The sequence below is a fragment of the Vigna angularis genome, chromosome 8 (genome assembly GCF_016808095.1).
Source record: "Vigna angularis cultivar LongXiaoDou No.4 chromosome 8, ASM1680809v1, whole genome shotgun sequence".
Lineage (NCBI taxonomy): Eukaryota > Viridiplantae > Streptophyta > Magnoliopsida > Fabales > Fabaceae > Vigna > Vigna angularis.
The window spans coordinates 24,890,710-24,911,348 of NC_068977.1; the positions used below are offsets into that span (position 1 = coordinate 24,890,710).

General features: G+C 33.6%; 1 protein-coding gene across 4 annotated transcripts; it reads right to left on the reverse strand.

Moving 5' to 3' along the window:
* Window positions 1-8,653: 8,653 nt before the first annotated feature.
* On the reverse strand, window positions 8,654-12,456 carry LOC108345055 (S-type anion channel SLAH3). Of its 4 annotated transcripts, none has more exons than XM_052867724.1 (6): window positions 12,283-12,456; window positions 11,243-11,384; window positions 10,684-11,157; window positions 9,743-10,513; window positions 9,410-9,441; window positions 8,654-9,314 (listed from the first exon to the last, which is right to left on the reverse strand). In XM_052867724.1, exons 2-6 carry the CDS (start codon window positions 11,375-11,377, stop codon window positions 8,933-8,935), a joined length of 1,794 nt encoding a protein of 597 aa, XP_052723684.1. In that variant the 5' UTR covers window positions 11,378-11,384; window positions 12,283-12,456; the 3' UTR covers window positions 8,654-8,932. The 4 variants fall into 4 exon arrangements, with proteins under 4 accessions (XP_052723684.1, XP_052723683.1, XP_017439103.1 ...); XM_052867723.1 differs by having other exon boundaries at window positions 12,277-12,456; XM_017583614.2 differs by lacking the exon at window positions 12,283-12,456 and adding an exon at window positions 11,524-11,751.
* Between the last annotated feature and the right edge of the window lie 8,183 nt (window positions 12,457-20,639).

The window sequence follows — 20,639 nt, forward strand, 5'->3', positions numbered from 1 at the left end:
AGTGTCTTACACTGCTGGAGCTGCAAAGAGTCCATCTAATTCGGTTTTTCAGTTTTAATTTCCAGTTCTTATTTGCTTTCAGTTTTTGAATTTGGATTTCTTTTTGACTTGCCTTGTGGATAGTTCTTGTGCAATTGGTCTGGTGATTTGAGTGAATCATTAGTTATGCTTGAATTGAATACAAATCTGTTGTGCTTGCTCTTTATCTATGAGAATTGTTTTGAAAATCTGATTGAGATTATGTGGTTGAGCTTGTTGAACAGAGATTGTGGTTGCTTGTATCTGTTTAGATAGATGCTTGGTTTTAACTGTGATCAATATTCTTGGCATGATGTTTATCAAATTTTGGAACCTTGAGTGAACCTGTGAGATGTTGTGCCTCAGAGTTTATTGTTGAATGTTATTACTTTGGAATCATAGTTGACTTTGCCTAAGTTTCTCTATTTGAACTGTTACTTGCATGTTACAAATGATCAAGGCCATCTTGTTCTTCCACCTCTTCTACATTTTGAGCCTAAAAGCCAATGCTAAACCTTTGAACCTAAAAGAAAACTTTCTCATTCCCGAAACCTTAAGCCTATTGAAAAATCCTTAACCTCCTTACCTTGAGTAGAGATGAACATATATGTTAGAGTGAGGAGAATGGTCTAAGTTTGGGGGAGTTCTTGTTAAAAGGGGAGCATTGAGAAAAACAATAAGTTGAGTTAAAAAGAAAGAAAAAGAAGAAAGAAGAAGAAGAAAACAAAAACATGAATTCAATGAAAAAGAGTTGGGAAATAAGTTGAGAGTGGTTTATTCAATTTTGGAGAAAAAGAGATACTATGCTATATCATGAATTAAACTGTTTGGTCTCTTATCTCAAGGTGCTTTGTTGTCCAGAAAAACCAATTTTTCTTCTTAGCCCAGCCACAATACAAGCCAATCAAAGTCCTTGTGATGTAACTTGCTTGTTAATGTGTTTGATATTGTTGAAACAAAAGGCAAAGTTGATTTGTGTAACATTGTGATATTTGAGAGTTAGACACACATCCTTATACACCATTGTGCTTGAGTGAAACACTTTCTTTGGTGAGGATTGGTTCCATGCACTCATTGAAAACAACTTGCCATGTTTGTTGATCTATCAATTGCATCTATCATGTGATTTTGAACTGTTAGAACCATGATTGAAGTTTAGCTTGCTAAGACTATATTGTCTCTTGAATGTGATTTATAAGTTGAGCAAGCATGATTGATTTTGTTTATTTGATTGAAACTATGCTTAAAGTTGCTAGACCATTGTGATTGAATTGTTTGCTAGGAGAAGTACTTTTGCTTGAGGACAAGCAAAATTGTAAGTTTGGGGGTATACCTGATAATGCTAAATTATACCATATTTTAAGCATCATTTTAGTGGCAAAATCAACTCCTTTCTTACTTATAACTTGCTTAATCCTCTTGTTTTGTCTTGTTTGTTGAATAATTGTGTTTTTGGCTACTTTGATGTACTTTCATCAATAATCCCTTATTTTGTAGCTAAAAATGAGCTTGGAAGACTCTCCAACCATGTATAGAACTGGACCAAGAAGGTACCAGCAGAAATGCCATCAGCAGCTAAGAGCACGCTCGGCCAGGAGCTCATGGAGGACGTTCGTCCAGACAAGACTAGGACGCTCGTCCAATAGCGAAGAGAGAACGCTCGTCCTCGTCCAGAAAAAGAGAAAATAGGACGCTCGTCTAGAGTGGAAGAGCGGACGCTCGTCCAAGGCAGAAGAGCGAACGCTCGTCCAGGCAGAAATAGACGCTCGTCCAAGCAGAAGAGGACGCTCGTCCAAGCCAGGCAGGACGCTCGTCCACCGGAGAGAGAATTGGACGTTCGTCCAGCTAGCAGAAGTGGACGTTCGTCCAGCTAGCAGAGAGGACGCTCGGCCTGTGGACTTACGAGAGGACGCTAAAGGACGCTCGTCCAGAGAGAGCAGAAGACGCTCGTCCAGCGAGAGAAGAGGCGCTCGTCCATAGAGGCGCTCGGTGAACGCTCGGCAGCAAGAAGTGACGCTCGTCCAGGACGCTCGTCTACTTTCAGGACGCTCGTCCACTTCAGTGGACGTTCGTCCACTTTCAGCTTCCAGAGAGTTTCACGCCCGGGCGTGAGAAATGGGGCGCCCGGGCGTGACTTTCCAATAAGTCTCGCGCCCGGGCGCGACTGACAGAGGGCGCCCGGGCGCGATTTTTCTGATGTGGCAGACAGCTTACTTAACCCAGAAACGCGAAGGGTTTGAGGTCTTTGGTTCTTTGGAGGTGCGATTTCACGGCTGGAGCTCATGGAGGGCGTGAGGAGCTTGTGGGAACATCTCCTCCTCTTCCTTTGGGTCTCCTTCTTCTTCCATCTTCCATGTTGTAAGCTTTAGGGTTCTCCATGGAAATGGAGAACCAAACCCATCTTGTTGGGATTAGTTGTAGCCTTTGAATTCTTGTGTAATTGTTGAATGATTTGAATATATATATGCCTTTTCTATCAATTGCTAGTATTCTTGTTTCCGATCTTAAAGCTTGCATGTAATGGGAACGTTCATGACTTGATTTTGGGGTTTTATGGATTATGGGAACGTAAGATGAAACCCGGAACTGAAATAGGAGTCCTTGTGGGTCATTGATTCTAGGAATGGAAGATGATTCACATGTTGTCTTAGATCCCAGCTCTTTAATGCGGGTTTTGCTTGTTAGATTGCCAAGGAATTGGGGTTTGATAAGGAAAACCTAGGCCTTTTACCTAAGGAATTAGGGCTAGAGTGTTTTAGTGGATTGACTTTAGTAAATTGATAGACAGGAGATAAAATTGGTCATACACAAGAGTGCATTGGTGAAAACTAGCCTTAACAATGTCATTTCATATCATTTCTAGTCTTTTCCATTTCCAAGTGCCTTCAATACCAAAGTCCAACCTTGTAATTATGTATGAATTTATATTTCTGCACTTGTTCTGTAAATTGATGTTATGTTATTGAGTCTATATGAGTTGTTAATCGCACAATTCTCTAGTATTACGAGTCTCTTGGGAAAACGATACCCGGTCTTACCGGTTTATTACTTGAACGATTTGGTACACTTGCCAAAGTCTCATCAATACCCAAGTACGAATTATGCTTCAACCATATGCATATACCAATATGTATCAAAATATCAAATTAGAATGCATACACCAATATTCATCACAAAATAAATCAGACTACATCCACCAATATTACAGATTAATCAAAATACATACACCAATATGTACTAGCGTCACTCCCATCACTCTTTTCAGAGCTTCCCCGGGCCGTTACACATTACCCTAATGTGTAGTGCTGCTTCCCATCACTCTATAGGGAGATTCCCCGAGCAAGTACACTAGTCACCCTCCATCACTCTAATCAAGAGCTTCCCCGGACAAGTGCAAGTATACCCCTCATCACTCGCCTAAAGAGATTCCCCGGGCCCGCAAGCACAACGCCAATCAAATTTGTAATGAGCTTCACCGGACTAGTACCCCACGTCACCCCCATCACTCTTACATAAATGTAAGAGATTCCCCGGGCGGTTACACACGTCACCCGTGTATAGGGTTACTTCCCATCACTCTATAGAGCTTCCCCGGGCCAGCAACCACAACGCTTACTATCCACCACTCATTTAATGACACCAACCAGCCAAAAATACACATATCCAATAATCCTCACAATACCAATCCAACCACACCATAACGCACATATCATATCATCATCACATAATCATCACAATACCAAATTGTAAACAATTCAAGTTCTTCATTTAACATGAAACTCATAATCAAATCTTATACAACCATGATTTCAACAGTACTTAACCATCCAAACATCATTCTCCTATCAATTTGAAATCTCAAACAGATCACCCAACATTCCCATATCAAATAGATATATCAAACAACTCAAAACAGTGTACACTTAACACATTTCCTTTATATCCTTTTAATACTCATTTTTAGGTAACTCAAACAGCTTTGAAACCATTACCAATAGTTCCGAAAGGGTCAAGAACCCCCAAAACGACCTAGAGAACGTCCAAAACGGACATCCGGAACCCCCAAAACTATCGAAAACAAATTCTGCAAAGTGCAGGTGCGAGTTAACTATTTGGACGAACGTCATAAACCATTGGACGGACACTGTTTGGACGAACGCTGTTACTCTTAGTCGGCACTATTGGGACGAGCGTTGTTACTCTTAGTCGAGCACTATTGGGACGAACGTTGTTAATGCTAGCGCTTCATGGACGAACACTGTGAGATCAAACACTAGGCCGACGCTCAAAACCGAACACCATATTGAATTCAACACTGATTGAACGAGCGCTCCACGATCAAACCTTATGAAGACCGAACGCTAATTAAACCATCAACTGACCGAACACTACTAAACCAGCGAATGAACGAACGCTATTAACCAACACCTGAGCGATCGTTACTAAACCATAACATGAGCGATCGTTATTTAAACCAATGACCGAACGCTATTAATATCATCCCCTAAAACCGAACGCTCTCCAGACAAGGACGAACGCTAAATGCCTAAGCCAAAGCATGATTATGACCGAACGCTACTACCAAGAACGAACGTTAACCAAACCAACATTTGACCGAACGCCACTCAGCACATGGCATGACCGATCGTCCAAATCCGACATGGACGAACGGTCAGTTTTCGCATCATGCAGAATTCTGCAGAATTTTGCAGAATGGTAGCAGAACCTCCCTTGACCATTTCTAACCACTTTTCTCAACTTCTTAGACTCTTAATTCTCGTTTTAGACTTAATTAAACTTATCCAAATGATTATAAGCATTTCTACTACCATTTTTAAGTGATTAAAGTTCACTTTCAGCTCCAAAACACTAACTTCAACAACTTAGGGACCCAAATTTGATTCTACTACTTGGAACATGTTTTAGACCACTTTTATGTTTCTAACAAGTCACAATAGACTTGTCTAGACTCCCCAAACAGTCCAGGAACACTGCAGCCCTTATTTACTCAAAATCCCTACCTCACTTCCTCTAAAATAGCCCAAATTGACCATAAAGACACTTGATTTCCTTTCTAACAACACTACCACCGAATTTTCATGTCAACACAGATCCAACATACACAATTCCAATAATCATCTCATACTTCCATCAATTCATCCAACCAAAAATTCATTAACTAAGCAAAACACACAATTTTCGTATTCCATGAAAAGTGAGTTAAAACTTCCTTGTTTACCATCCTAATTCATACCCAAATCCATCAAAACTTCATTTACGCATATACCAACATGCTAGAACGAATTTCCATCATCCAATTCACATATATTCATCACCTTACACAATTATTTCATCATCCAACTTATGCAGAATTCATATATTAAATCTAACTTCCCTTACAACTTTACCTTCAAGCTTCTTTCATATTCAGAATTCTCAATCCATCATTTAATTATCTCACCTTATCATATTGATAATAACAAGTCCATAGATTCAAACAGAAAACCAAAGATCAAGGATCAATCTAACATCATCTCCATATGCTTAAAACATTTCATCCAATTCATACAAATTTTTCCACAAAGTAAAATACATAGATTAGCTCCCCTTACCTCTTGAAAATCTTAACTTCTTCTTCCAAGAGAGTAACTCTTCCCTTCCTTGGTAGACCAAGCAAGCTCCAACACTTCTGCACACTTAGAGTTTCGTTCTCCTCACACCAAAAAGCTCTCCACTCTCCCCAAACTTCCAAGTCTGATTTGGATTTAAAGAAATGGCTCCAAGACAAGCAAGGACCCAAGATATTGTAATTTAGCAATAAAAGACCAACATCTGGCCATCCTAATCCATTTTCCAGCCCCAAAATCCGGAAAGAATGGTTTGTGGGAAGATTCCCCAACCTTGCACGCTCAAAAAAACGTGTTCCAGGCTGTTATGTTTCCATAGCTGACGTAGCTAATCGATTAACTCAAGTCCAGAGGCTAAAACACAAATTTTCTCTGTACTAATCGATTAACTACAGCAGTTAATCGATTAACCAGCAGAAAACTCAAAATAACGTTTTTCGTGACTTGTTTGATTTGGTTGAGGCCCTTCCCGATGTTGAAAAAAAACGTATGAGTACTCAAATCGAAGCTCTTTGATTCTACGTTCTAATGGAAAAAGAATCAACCCAAAATATTAATTGTATAAAACGTTATACATAAAATAGTAAACCATGTCAAATTTTGACAGCATTCTATTTTACACTACAACTTGAAATTTTTACAGCTTAGTAAAATTTTGAGTTTACAAGGGTCTTACAGCCGAGAGGTAAATCCCTCTCGTCAAGATTGAAGAAAAAGACCGAGCGGTAAATCCCACTCGACCGAGAGGTAAACTCCTCTCGTTGAAATTAAAGACCAAGAGGTAAATCCCTCTTGGCCGAGAGGTAAATCCCTATCGTCAAGATTGAAGACAAAGACCGAGCGGTAAATCCCACTCGGCCGAGAGGTAAACTCCTCTCATTGAAATTAAAGACCAAGAGGTAAATCCCTCTTGGCCGTGAGGTAAATCCCTCTCGTCAAGATTGAAGACACAGACCGAGCGGTAAATCCCACTCGACCGAGAGGTAAACTCTTCTCGTTGAAATTAAAGACCAAGAGATAAATCCCTCTTGGTCAAGAGGTAAATCCCTCTCGTCAAAGCTGAAGTCAAAGACCGAGAGGAAAATCCCTCTCAACCGAGCGGTGAAGAGTGTTCGTGAACTCTCACTCTCGTCCATAACACCCAAGGAACGTTCTCCGAGAGCTCCTGGTCCTAAACTGAGCGATCACAAGTATTCGGCCATTCGTTCTCAAACCACAGCACATCGCCCGATGATTCAAAAGGGTAATCACTCTTTCCCGCCACTTTAAATTCGTCCGGCGAATTTAAACCCCTTCGCACCTGCAAACAACTGCTCGGGGCTTGGGGGGCTTAATGTACTATACCTGGCAACCGACTGACTGTTAGACAAACTAATCAGGAAAGGTAAATATCATTAGTGGTCAATTAATACGTTTAATGGCCATATTAAATGCGAATATACGCTATTTATGAGTGATTGATAGGTCATATTGCACAAGAATATGGTATTAATAAACAATTAGCAAGTATTATTGGATTTATTGCAATATCAAATGTGAATTAATGAGCTCGATTGCCATAAGTCCTATAAATATAAGGTTAAGGCCGAGGTAAAGAGCTTCTTTTCTATCCTAATAAAATATAGACCTCTTGATGAAACATATCTCACTTGAGCGTCGGAGTGTCTTCTGCAGGTCAACAACTCATCAAAGTGGATTGCATTCTCAGAGAGGATTGAAGATCAAAAGAGAGCAGAGTAAGGAAGAACGATCGACCCTCGGACCAATTCAACCGATCGATCTAAACTGAAAACGTACAAGCGGAGCACACAAATCGAAGGTTACTATCTCGGTCTCACAAACCCCACCCAAACAAATTTAGTATTGGTTTAGAAAAAAATAAAATTTATTTTTAATATTAATTCTATTTAAATTAGCTAGACATTAATGATAAGAAGGAATTATAATAGATTAATACAGATAGCGTTTATCTACTGTTGAAGCAGTAAAAAAATCAAATATATTATTTATATCATATATTCATTTAAAAAATATTTATGAATTTTTCAAAATATGTAGATATTCAAATATATCCGCAAATATCTAACAAAATAGTTTGTAAATTTTTAAAATAAAATTAAAAAATATAAACATAATAGAAATTAATTTAAATATAAAATAAATTTTAATTTTAATTAAATTTAACTTAATAAAATATAATTTTAATTTTAATATTTTATCAGTAACGAATATTTGTGGTATAGTATGATACATGCAATATGTTAAAATACCTATTATCTACGAATAATAAATATCCACGAATAATAAATATCCACGAATACAGACTATTCGTTCCAAATTGTATCTGCAAATATTTTTTGACACAGATATTTTTATCACTTCTATGACTTAAAAAAATACATGTTCAAATAATATAAATAAAAGAATAAATAAATAATTTAGACTAAGGATATGAATAAAAAAAAAGAAGAAAATATGAATAAAATATAAGTGAGGAAGAATTAAGGAAAAAAGTGTAGATGAAAAAAATTTGAAAAAAATGTAAATGAAAGAAATATATGTGCGAATGAAAAAAATAAATATGAATAAAGGAGATGGACTCTGTGAACTAAATAAATGTAAGGAGATCTATAATGTAAATAAAGAAAATACGTGTAATGAAATCTATATAAAAAAGTGAAAAAAAAATTATGAATGAAAAAAAATGTTATTTTTAAATCTAAACAACTATATTAAAATTATTTTTTGTTCATATCAAATACGAAGAAAATGCATTTAGAATATTCAAATAAATTTCAAAATGTAAATATAAAAAGAAGTAATAGTAGGATGAGATACGTTCAGATTTATTTAATACATATTATAAAAATAAAATAATTATATGTTTTATATTTTTTGCAAAAAAAAAGTAAAAAAAAATTAAATGGATGTAAAAAATTTGTATGTAATATATATATATATATATTTTTATTTAGAATGTAAAATTGTTTCGTAATCACATCCAAACATCACACAAAAACACCACTATTAATTTCTTTTGTGGTAACGATATTGACTATCTACTCATACAGTAAAACAAGTCACTTAAAGGTGGGAAATGATTTTACAGTAAACTGCTCTTCCTAACACAGATCTTCATATTCAGCTATACATGGTCACAGGAACAGTCAAAACTCCTACTTCTGTTCCTCACATGTTTGGCTAATGAAGATTATAAAGCAATAAACTCGTAAGATAATAGTTTTTCTTTTTTAAAGACACATTACTATGTAACAAAACAAATATCCTCAGATAGAAGGTGACTCCTCTGTGCCATTTGGTAGTGTGGTAGAAGCTTCTAAATCAATGGTATCGGGGTTCACAAACTTCAAGTAATTTTCAATCTCTTTGGACTCATGGCTTCTGTATCTGAGACCTAGCCACTTCCTTTGTGGCTTTCTCTTTCTGTCACTGATGGCAATGGCAAGGTCATTGGGAAAGAGGTTTTTGAAGACAAAGGCATGCAATATAGTTGATACAAGCAGTGCTACTACTATCAGTGTGGAGATTAGACTCAGTACCACACACATTGTCTTTGTAACCCCATTTGTGACCTTGTTTGAGTATCTGATTGTTGCAATTGCTGCACCTGTCATTGGAAAAGTGTAGGCCCACCATGCAAGCGAAAATCTGCAGAATAATAACACCCAAAAGAGTTTATATCAAAATTCAGTAGTGTAACTTTATAAAGTAAACAAATAAGAGCAACAAGATATGTAACATACACGAATCCTCTGAAGAAATTGATCCTGACAGCCTGCGAAAGCATATGAAACTACTTAGTACTAAGTAACTTTGATATAAACAATCTATAAGTGTTGTACATGAAAATTATAGAATGCCCTGTTTAGGAATACATATGAAAACTACCCAACATTGAGTGTGCTTATTTCAAAAGGGCTAATTACATTCAGTTTTCTTGAAATTTGAGAAAATTATGCTTAAATCCTGCTTGTTTAGAAATGAGAAACTAGTTTATGCATGTAGAGTTTTTATAATTAAAATAAGAAAGGGAGTAAGTATAATTAATGCTTACTTTGAAAGGGAAAAAGGCTTACCAGAGAGAAATAAAGGAAGAGGGCAATGAAATAGGCAATCCGTGATCCATAGTCAAAAGAGCCCTGAATGTTGGCCCATGCCATGGAAGCTACACTTGGTGCTGCAACAAACAGAAAGAACACAGGATGCAGCTCTTTTGGGAGGGTCTCATTTGTTGGAAGTCTCTGATAGAGAGTTACAAACAGGACAATGTAGTGAGCTAGTCCAATAGCAAAAAAGAAAATAGGCCCTTCTTTAAGACCCATAGATGCTCCTAGCAAAGCCCCTACAAAGTTTCCAACAATTGATAAATGATTTGAAGGATTGGCCACCTTTGAGAGCCTCCTTTGACCCCCTGACATCCACTGTCCATAGATCTTAATTTCAAGACAGAATATTGGTATCATTAGAATGTACCAAAGGGCATGGTGCAAGTTTTTGGTCACTGATGGGGGAACCCCAAGAGCTAAGAACAAGAGGGCTATCCATGGTGCAAAGAAGAAGTTAACACGGATTGGATGGTAGTACTCACGACGAACCGCTTCAAAGTAGAGAATTATTTTGAGAAGATAGGTGGTGAAAATTATGGTAACAAGAACAATGGATATGATCCATAAGACTAAGTTGACTTTGAGGCTTATGTGAAGAAATTGAGTGGATGGAGATGTGGCAAGTGCTTTCCAAAGAATTGCTTGGCTGCTAACTCCAAGGCAGACACCAAAGCATGAAATAGGAAACCGAAGAAGAAATGGCCATTTCTTATCCTGAGGTAGCACTGTCTCTTCTGAAGCCTGTTTGTTGAAGTAGGAAAACAAAATATGTTATAATCTTCAAGAACTAATAAGCAAAAGCAACCATGTAAGAAATTGTTTAGGAGGATAATAAAGTCACTCAATTAAGTATTTCATTGAACATCTCATACCATTCAACATGAGATTGATGGAAGAAAGTAATCACATACCCTGAGAGTTTCTAACTCTGGACCTTCCAAGGCATCGAAATACCGATCGACAGGTAAAGGCCTTTCAATGTTCCTGGGGGTGTTGTTACCATTTTGTGCAGTTGCTTTAGGTGACTTTCCTCGTAGAATTGATAATTGTCTCTCAAGTGTTCCAGACCATGTTTTGAAAGAGTCAAACCTCTTGTCCTTGAATGCTTTGATGCCAGGATTGTTGTTTACCTTGGCTCCATTGGCTGCTTCTTGGAGCACATGGCCTTTTGGCATTGGTTGAGAGTAACATTTTGATTGCTGGGGATGGTTAGAGGTAGCAGTTGCTGATTGAGAAGAGGAAATGTGAATACCATCTGTTTTTGCATCCAGTGGTGGAAGCTCCACTTCTTCAGAAGAAAGTGGCATGCTGACAGAATACTTCCTTTGATGATTGATGACTACAGGTGCATCATGTTGTATTCCTTGTGAGGTTGCTTCACTTCCCTGATGCAAACGTGTAAACACAAATTTGAGAAATTGGGTTTATAATATTCAATTTTGCTGGTGAAATATTCAAAAAGAGTCTTACTTTGGATGATGGGCTGGGAAACTGAAAGTCAGAAGTATCAAAGCCAGCAACTTCACTTGATGATATATACTTGATAAGTGATGGAACTTCTGGAGAGCCTTGTTCTACAATTTCAATGTTTATGTTGTTTTCCATACTAGACCTGAGAAAAATATATATGTTAGACTCCCTTTGCACTAATTCAAAAAAGTTACAGCAGAAAAGATTCAATAAAATTTCACATAAAGCTTTGCCACCAGCCACCAATTAATAGAATCTCATTGGTGAGCACAGAACCATACATAATGAAACAAGTGGAGCAGGTCAAATTCAGATCTGAATTAGATGAGCAAAATGAGTAGATGGTATTGGTTAACAAAGAACTAGGAATTTATCATCACTTATATCTTGCTCAAATTACTGAGACAAAGACAATCCTCTACATTCAATAAGATGATCACATTCATCCACTTAGATCATAGATCACTTATTCTTTTCGTAGAAACTACGTTCCTGCCAGCCACTGCAGATCCAAAGGGAATTTCTAAGCATTTATGCATTCAAAATCAGTGAATATGCATCTTTTTTTCTAATTTGAAACTCTTCCCTCTTTTGAGTGGTTCTTGTCTGCTAAATTAATACAACAGGGAAAGGTCCTTTTTCCCTCCCCACAAAAAATAGACAAAACAAAGTGAGTGAATGAAGATCAATAAGCATTATTGGATAATGACTGCAGAGTGTCAAATCTCAGTCCCTTCAGTCTTCTCCAAAACACTGTTTACATTGATTTTGTTTGGTGAAGCCATAAATGCAGCAATCCTTAACTATTAATTCAATCCCTATTGGCCATGGATCCATATCCCATATAATGGTGACATCAAAATCAGATAAATCTATGTAGAAAAGAAATCAAAGGCTAATGCAACCTCAAACACAAGGCAGACTTGAAATTTGAACCAGTGAAACTATATTCACATAATACATAGCAGAATAATGGAGAAGTTCATTCAAGGGAAGGAAACAAGATCAAAAGTAAAAGGAATACGAATCATAACCTTTACCCTTTTCTCTTCTCTGCCACAGGACTGATGTTTAGAAAGCTTGGAAAAAGTTCTAGTGAGTTGATGATCAAAAGGATAGATTTTGAATATGAACAAAATGGGAATTCAGAAGAGAAAATGCACCATAAGCTTAAAAAAATGGCGATGGAAAAAGATGTGGCAAGAAGTCATAGAATTAGAAAAGATGATTATATATGGTCCAAGGCCAGGGTAGGCCAAGTGTAATTTGCATCCGTAATCTTGAAAGGTCCTTATTTTTTATAATCACAGCTGCTTATTTGTTTGAAAAAGACGCTTCCGAGGAAGAGGACAAAACATCATAAAATATTGTAGGACAGGTTAGAAGGTACAAACTTTGAAATACCAACTTTTTTGTGGATGAAGTGATGAACAACTGTGTTTGACAAGATATATAAAAAGAAAAAAAGAAACTATTGAGTAGGTGCGTAGTTGGTCTACAATTGAATACATTGGTGCTTTCCTGGAAGATGAACGATGATGAAATTATGAAAAGAGATTGTCCCAAACAGTGTAATACAATTTCTATAATGTGTCTCTGTAAACTTACTTGAACTTACAAAATTATACTTGTTACTCATAAACATGAGAGAACCTTACATCATTTCATGTGTTTTCAATAAATTTTAGTTAGTTTATCGTAAAGATATTGTGTCTAAAAAAGACTAAGTTGTTCTTGTTTAATTAGTAATCTCAGGTTTGAGTCATGTATATATGTATAAATGTAACGAATTTAGCTTATATTTTGACATTAGATTTGTGTAGGACTTGGAAATATTTTAATAATAGATTTTAAAATGAATAGAAAGTGAAAGTTTATAAATAGAAGTTAGATCCATATTTGTTTTTAGTTCATCTTAAAACTTTATAAGTGGTCTATTTACTTGGAGTTATATGGTTTAAATGAAATTTTTGAAGGGGATAGTTAGCTTGTATAAGTGTTGATATTATTAGAAACATTAAATAACAATTCTATGAGTGTTTTCCAATCAACAAAACCTAACAAACTATTAACAAAGAATAATATTAGTGTCAATTAAAAAAAAAAACATTGTCGACATCCACAAAAATATAACCATGAAAAATGTCAAATAAAAGAAAAAGTTTAGCTAAAGTTCATTGAGAAATAATCTCAACCTTCAATTTTCCTAAAATAAAAAATCTAATATATGGTTTGGAAAAAGAAAATCGTAACTGTTATCAGATGAAGATAAATTCACTTAACGTGAATTAAAAGAAAAAGTGTTTGATATCAATAAAAGAAAACATCATTAATATTAACAAAAATAATTATAAGTAACAATGCTTAAAAAAACAACTTTGACCTTATATCAACAATGAAATTATTACAATCGACTTTTAGTTTAAATAAAATATTTCTCGACATATATCCAAAAACAATATAAAGATTCTAATATCAAATATCGATCAAATCAAAGTTGTTTTAGTAATTTAATTACTCTTACAAAAGTATAAAATTTTAATCTCTTTTTAAATTTATTATTCATACTACATATATTTTTTCCTTATAAATTACTTCAAATTTCAATAAAAAAATTATTTATTAAAATTTCCTATAAATACACTATTAAAAAAGTAAAGATTTGAGAATGTTGGTTCTTCACAGAATTATCTCTTAAAATTATAGAAAATGCTTGTAGGGAAGATGAAACCAAGTCCAACCACTAATTCCACAAGGTCTAAAAAGTGTAACTCAAATATAAATTTCAGATGAACTGTATGTCTAACTTCAATTCCGAAATGACGGATTATTTTAGATCACTTTAGTAAATAAAATATGTTAAATAAAAAATAATAAATACATAATTTTAAATTTTAAATCACATACCTAAGATGAAATTAATATAGTAAATTAAATTAATTTTGGTTTTTAGATTAAATAACTTATTATATAAAATTCTAAAATGTATATATTTTAATAAAATAATATTTTTTTAATTTTTTTTAAATATAATTGCTGTTTAAAAAGGGTCTAAATCAATATAAGTTGTGAACTAAACGAGCAATAAATCACATCTTTTGTCGATCCATAAATCTATGTTTACACCTTTTATTATAAAAGATGCATGCATATCATGAAGATAAAGAGTAGAAGCTAAAATATTTATATATAAGATGCCAACTATTTGATTTTTAAATAATGAGAGTGTAGATTTTATGGTATAATAGCTATTGCAAGCATGAAAAAGTAGAGAGTGAAGTCAGCACCAGCAGCCAAAGTCAAAGGGTTATCACGTTTTCGATTTTCACGTTGTGCTGGTCTTTATCAATACAGCAAATTGTAGCTAAGTTTTGAACAGAGGGATTTCAGGTTTGAAACCTCACAATTTTATCTTAGAGAGAAGACATGTTTAGCACGGAAGTGTAGATGTCACCAACTCATTACTCAAATTCTTAATATTACAAAAGTAAATAAATAAATAAAATTAATTAGTAATTTAATTTTTATATTTAAAATTATGAATAATTTTTTTGTATATCTATTTTTATTCAATTGAGTATTTTTGTTAAAAAAAAAACTCAATGTAATTTGTTTTTATATTAGTGTTGTTAAATCGTTTAGAGAAATAATTTGATAGATTGAAATGGACATGTGAAATTTTGTTAATGATTTTGAATTGCAGAGATGCATTCTCTTATTTCTCTTTTGCTTCTTGTATTGTATTGTTACCATTCAATCTCTCTATAAAACAGCAAAGTTGAAGGATTACTTGTCGAATACGTCGTTGTGTTCCTTTTTACCCTGAATTTGGGTTGGAATACAAATTGAGAGAACCCTGGAGAAGCTGCCAACAACAAAGTCGGAGTAGAGCAATGCCAAGAGGTAACAATAGCTGTGATGACGGTGATCGGTTGAAGGGTCTAGCCAAGCAAGAATTCAAGAGGTATTATTAGACATGTGAATTCTATCATTGCGTTCATATTTCCAGTTTTCACTAATTCCTAGAATCTAACTTTTCTAGTTTGTTAAAATTTGAAATATGAGTTTACGTTTGTGATTTTTATCAAATATTTGCTCTAGATGCTAATTAGTACTATTGTAAATATGTTTAGATAGTAAAAACGTGCTTTCATACATTGTATCTCATTCAAAATCATTAATTGCATACTCATGTGTGGTGTGAAATCCTAATGAACAAGTTTTGCCTATTTTGGTACCAATACTTGGTTTGATTGAACTATGAATTTGTGTTTTTTTTACTAGTTTGATAGTTTTATACACATCTTAAATATAAACATTCATTTTTTGTTTCATTGTAGTGAAAGGAAGCAACCATCATATTCATTTAAACTTTAGTTGTATTTATTTGCTTGCTCTAGCATCAAAGTTGTCAATCATAGTAACTAGAAGTCAAATCAAATAGAAATTACAATTATTAATTTCATTTGTTTGAACTTAACCTAAAATCAACATAATTAATAAACTAACCTCAAATTTAAGTGTTTGATCTCAAATAGTATGAATTAAAAACCCAATGAACAGGGCTAATTGGGCATAATTTGACAAAAAAATGTGCAAAATCAACACATAAACTAGAAGATAGTTCAAAAAACATAAAACAAGCAATGAAGATGGATAAAATGATAAGCTTGAAGTAACGATTGAAACAATTACACTAAATTCAAACAAATTAACCTTAGATTATAAAAGTATCGAAATAAAACAATAAATCCAAATTCAAATAAATTAACATAACCAAAACCAAAAGATTAATTATGTAGAAGAAGGAATGTGATACCTTGCAAGAGTTTCATACAAACACATTCTTTAAAGCACAATACAAAAATCCAATGTCAAGCTTCAAAAGTGAATTAGGGTAAGCAACTGAGAACAACATTGCGAGATAAAAATAGAGAGAAATAAACAAAAAATTGATAGTGAGAGAAAAATGAGAGGCTTACCAAATCTAATCACAACAATATTGAAAAGGAGACATAGATTAGTGAAAAGATTGGATAGAATGAGATGACGATCGATAACAAAGTAAAAAAGTACTAGTGACAAAATGGGAGAGAATGAATCCAATTTTTTCTATCATAGAAAAGGGAACAATTCACATCTTTGCTATCAGAAGGGTGGAAGAATGAATTTTTCAATTATTAATTTATTTTACATAAATTATTACTGACGAATAAAATTTGTCTATAAGAATACATACACTTTACTGGCAAATTATTTTAAAGAATTACTTCCATCGTAACAAAACTAATATCCATTAGTAATACAATATTACTGACAAATCGATTTACGTAACTAAATATCCATATGTAAATATTCATTAATAAATATTGTGTTTTTTGTAGTGTATGTTAAAACATAAATCAATAAGTATGGTCTCTATTTCCGCCAAAGAGCAACCTATGCTCCTCCTAGTGTAATGTTGGTGCTTTAAACTTGTGCAGATTAATTAGAAAACAGAAAAGCATAACCATATTATTTGAATTGGAAACTAGAATGGTGATGAAAAAAAAAGGCAAAAAGAGGAAAAGGATTGTGGAAGATAGATACTGAAAGAAAGATGGAAATGATGGTGTAGGATAGTGTAGAGGAAGGTGGGGAAGAAGAAAAAAGAAATGAAAAAATATCTCAGAATTATCTATTTAATAAAAACATATAAAATCTTTTTAAATAAAATGATAATTAAATTTAAAATAACAAAAATTAAAAAATCACATACTCACAAATTTGAAACAAAATTACTAATTAAACAAACCTAAATAAAAAATAAGATATTTTAGATTAGATGCAAGTCAATGGAAACTAGTCCTTCAATGCAAAAACTGTTTAATGTATATGCATGAAATTAAGGTGATGATAACTTCTAAGAAATAACTGTATAAGAGATAATCTTTTAAAAAATACAGTCAACGATAAGAAAACGAATGAATGAAAAATAAATAGAAGGGAAAATATGTTTCATGTTGATTGTGTTTGTTGTCGTTCTCACACCACTAGACATGACTCAGTTGTGTTTAATGTTTTTTCCGCTAACGCTTTATTCCTTTTTACCATGGACAACTGTGTATTAATGAAATTGAATTTTTTACGAAAATATTCTTTTATTATACCAAAAAATTATGTATACCTGTGAAAAGTGTGTATTATGTTAGAATACATAGACGCTAAAATAATAGAGCACTATTTTTAAAAGTTGAACGCCGTAACACGGCAATCTCTTTCGCACCTTATATTCAAATGAAATAGACAACACCAATAACTTTTTTTTCTTTTTGATATTTATATATTTTCATTACATATTCATGTGGGGTCCATTTCCGACAACCAAGGAATATAATAGACTTCGTTATTGTTGTCTCATACTCTTTGGTCGGAATGGGACATGATTAAGATTTCTTAATTAAGTATTGGATTTGAGTTTTACAAATAGTGATTACTTTTTTTAAGTACAGCTATTTTCTTTTTTTCAAAAATAAAAGAACTACAAAAATAAAATTTCAACTTTATTCACGTAAATCAGTTCGTTATTGTTTATATTTAAAAATTTAGCTTCTTAGAAAAATAATTTTTGATTTAATAGTATTTTTTTTTTCACGAAGAATGGTTAGTATGAATGTTTATTTTATAAAAATGATTACTGTTCATAGTTAAGAATTGAGTTTAGAAATCTAGTTCTGACCTGCGAACAATAAATAGATCTATTTGCCTTTCGGAAAAGGTTATTTGCCTAACTCTTTTTTAATAAGTTTAATTGTAAAAAGAAAGTCTACAAGTAGATCTAAAGTACAACTAAAATTATTAAGTAAATTTTTTAACATTAATGTAATTAGTATTTAAAATTAACTAATATTTCATACGTATATAGTAAAAGAATCTTGAATAAGTATTTCAACTTAAAAAAAGTAGTCTATATTGAATTTGTTGTTTTAAATTAATAGATAATTATTAAATTAAATATTTATAAGTATACTGATATTTGGATATATATATATATATATATATATAATAAATTAAAATAACATATTAATTATGAAAACTAAACATAAGTGGGCTTTAACTTCTTTTTTTTTTCAGAAAAAGACATAATAAAATTACGAAATAATAAATTTTATAAAATAAATTTCAAACAACTCTATTTAAAAAAATAAAACTTACACTTATTTTATATATTGTGAATCGATCGCCAACAATAACCTATTTTCTAATTTATTGATACAAAAACAAAAAATTTAAATTGTTCATTGAAGTAATACCAATTTTAGAGATAACAATATTTCATTTTGGAAACGATAAAATGGAAAACTTGATGATGAGTGGTGTAAACTATGGCACCATAGGTGGTAGAGGAAGGTACATTGCAGCCTTACCTACTGCTAGATAAAACAATGAGATGTGACATTCGTTTGCAATAAATTTTGAAGCATGATAGGCTAAAAGTTGTAGTTTTAATTTGTGACACGCCATCTGATCTGTAGTCAAGTGCATATGCGTTGGCGTTGTTCCCAAAACATGCAATGTATCTAAATTTCTGGGGAAAATGCTTCTTGAACAACCATTTTTGACAACATTTAGACACGCGCACACGTGTCAAAATCTGAGTGGTCTAGTTGGAAAAATTAAATGAAAATGGACCATTCAGATTTTGCACCGTGTGCGCGTGTCTAAATGTTGTCAAAAATGGTTGTTCAAGTATCATTTTCCAATTTCTGGGATCTTCTGAAACAAATAGTTTTGAGAATGTTCGTAGAACATGCCGTCTAAATTATAGGTTCTTTCTTCTGACTTAACCAAAAAAAGGAGGTTAATTTATATTGGATTGTAAGTTATCCTCGTCATATTAACCCTTTATACACTTGTTCGTATTTCATAATAATATCTCTTTTTCGTAGTACTTTACTTGTACAAAAGTTTGCTACACATACACATGTTTTCAGTGATTATTTATTTCCCTATTATATGCTAGGCTATCTTTCCCTTCTCCTTATACTTCCTAAATATCCTTCTTACTATATTTCATTACACGTGTCAAATAATATCCATTTTCCTTGACTTTAAGGTTTGTTACATTTATGTTAGTTAGACAAAATTAAATATTGTATTAAATATCTTTATTTATTACTACAATTCACAATATTAATTTTTTTATGGTGTAATATTATAGTAATTAGTTTAATTATCTATTAACATCATATTTAACAAAATATTTGTTTATATTATCATAATTATAAGATATTGATTATATATTACTATTTATATTTAAACAATATATGTTCTAGGTAAATTATTACATTCAATATTATTTTTTTATCTTGGTATTAGAGCTATCAAACAAACAACTCTTGATTTATAATCACAACCATCATATCATTTGTTGTCAATTAGAAAAATGACACACTTTCTACAATCACTAGTAAATAAACGACTTTTTAACTCGCGCGTTATGCATCGGTTTTAAAAAAATCGAAACGTATAAAAAAGCGGTAGCAATTTTGTAATTCTGGCGACATTATATGCTTCGGTTCAATTTGAACTGATGCCTATGGGGTATACTGCTTCGGTTCTCTGACCAACCGATGCCAAAAACCCTACTGAATCAGACTTTTCACCTGACATCTTTTTTTAAACAGGTCTACTATCTCGATTCTCTGACCAACCGAGGCAAAAAACTCTATTTTTTGAAATAGGCCTACTGCCTCGGTTCTCTGTCCAACCAAGGCAGTATGTCTTGCAGAAACTGACTTTGAACGTTTCAAATCCATCTTGTCAACTTCTATTGCCTTGGTTCCATTTTAACCGATGTCATAGGTCCTTTATGCCTCGGTTTAGACGCGAACCGAGGCCTATAGTTAGTAGATATTTTCAAAATTTTCATTTTCAATTTTATTTTGAATTTTTTCTGGAAGGTTTACGCATCGGTTATTTTTATAACCGAGGTAATAACCTCTTTGATAGTTAAATTCCAGAAGCGTAAACATAGTAAGCACATTTTTTGTCTTTCTTCTTCTTCTTCCGCCAGAGAACGCGAACTGCTGCTTCTAATCTCGCCCGAACAGTTTGTCGCTCTGCCACCGCTGCCTCCACCACTAGTCATCGTCGTTGCCTCCACCATTGGTCGTCGTCTCCTCCGCTTCATCCTCATCGGCGTCGTCGCATTCATCCTCCTAGTCCTCTTCCTTGTCTTCCTCATATGGGTCATCCTCTTCACCCTCCGCTTCACCCTCCAAGACGCCACCCTCTTCACCTTCAACCTTTCTTCCCCTATCCCCAACACTCTCTCTCTCTCACCATGCAGGTCACCCTATCCGCCCACAACCCTAACTCCCGCATCGGGGTCTACTAACATGCACTCCACCTCCAC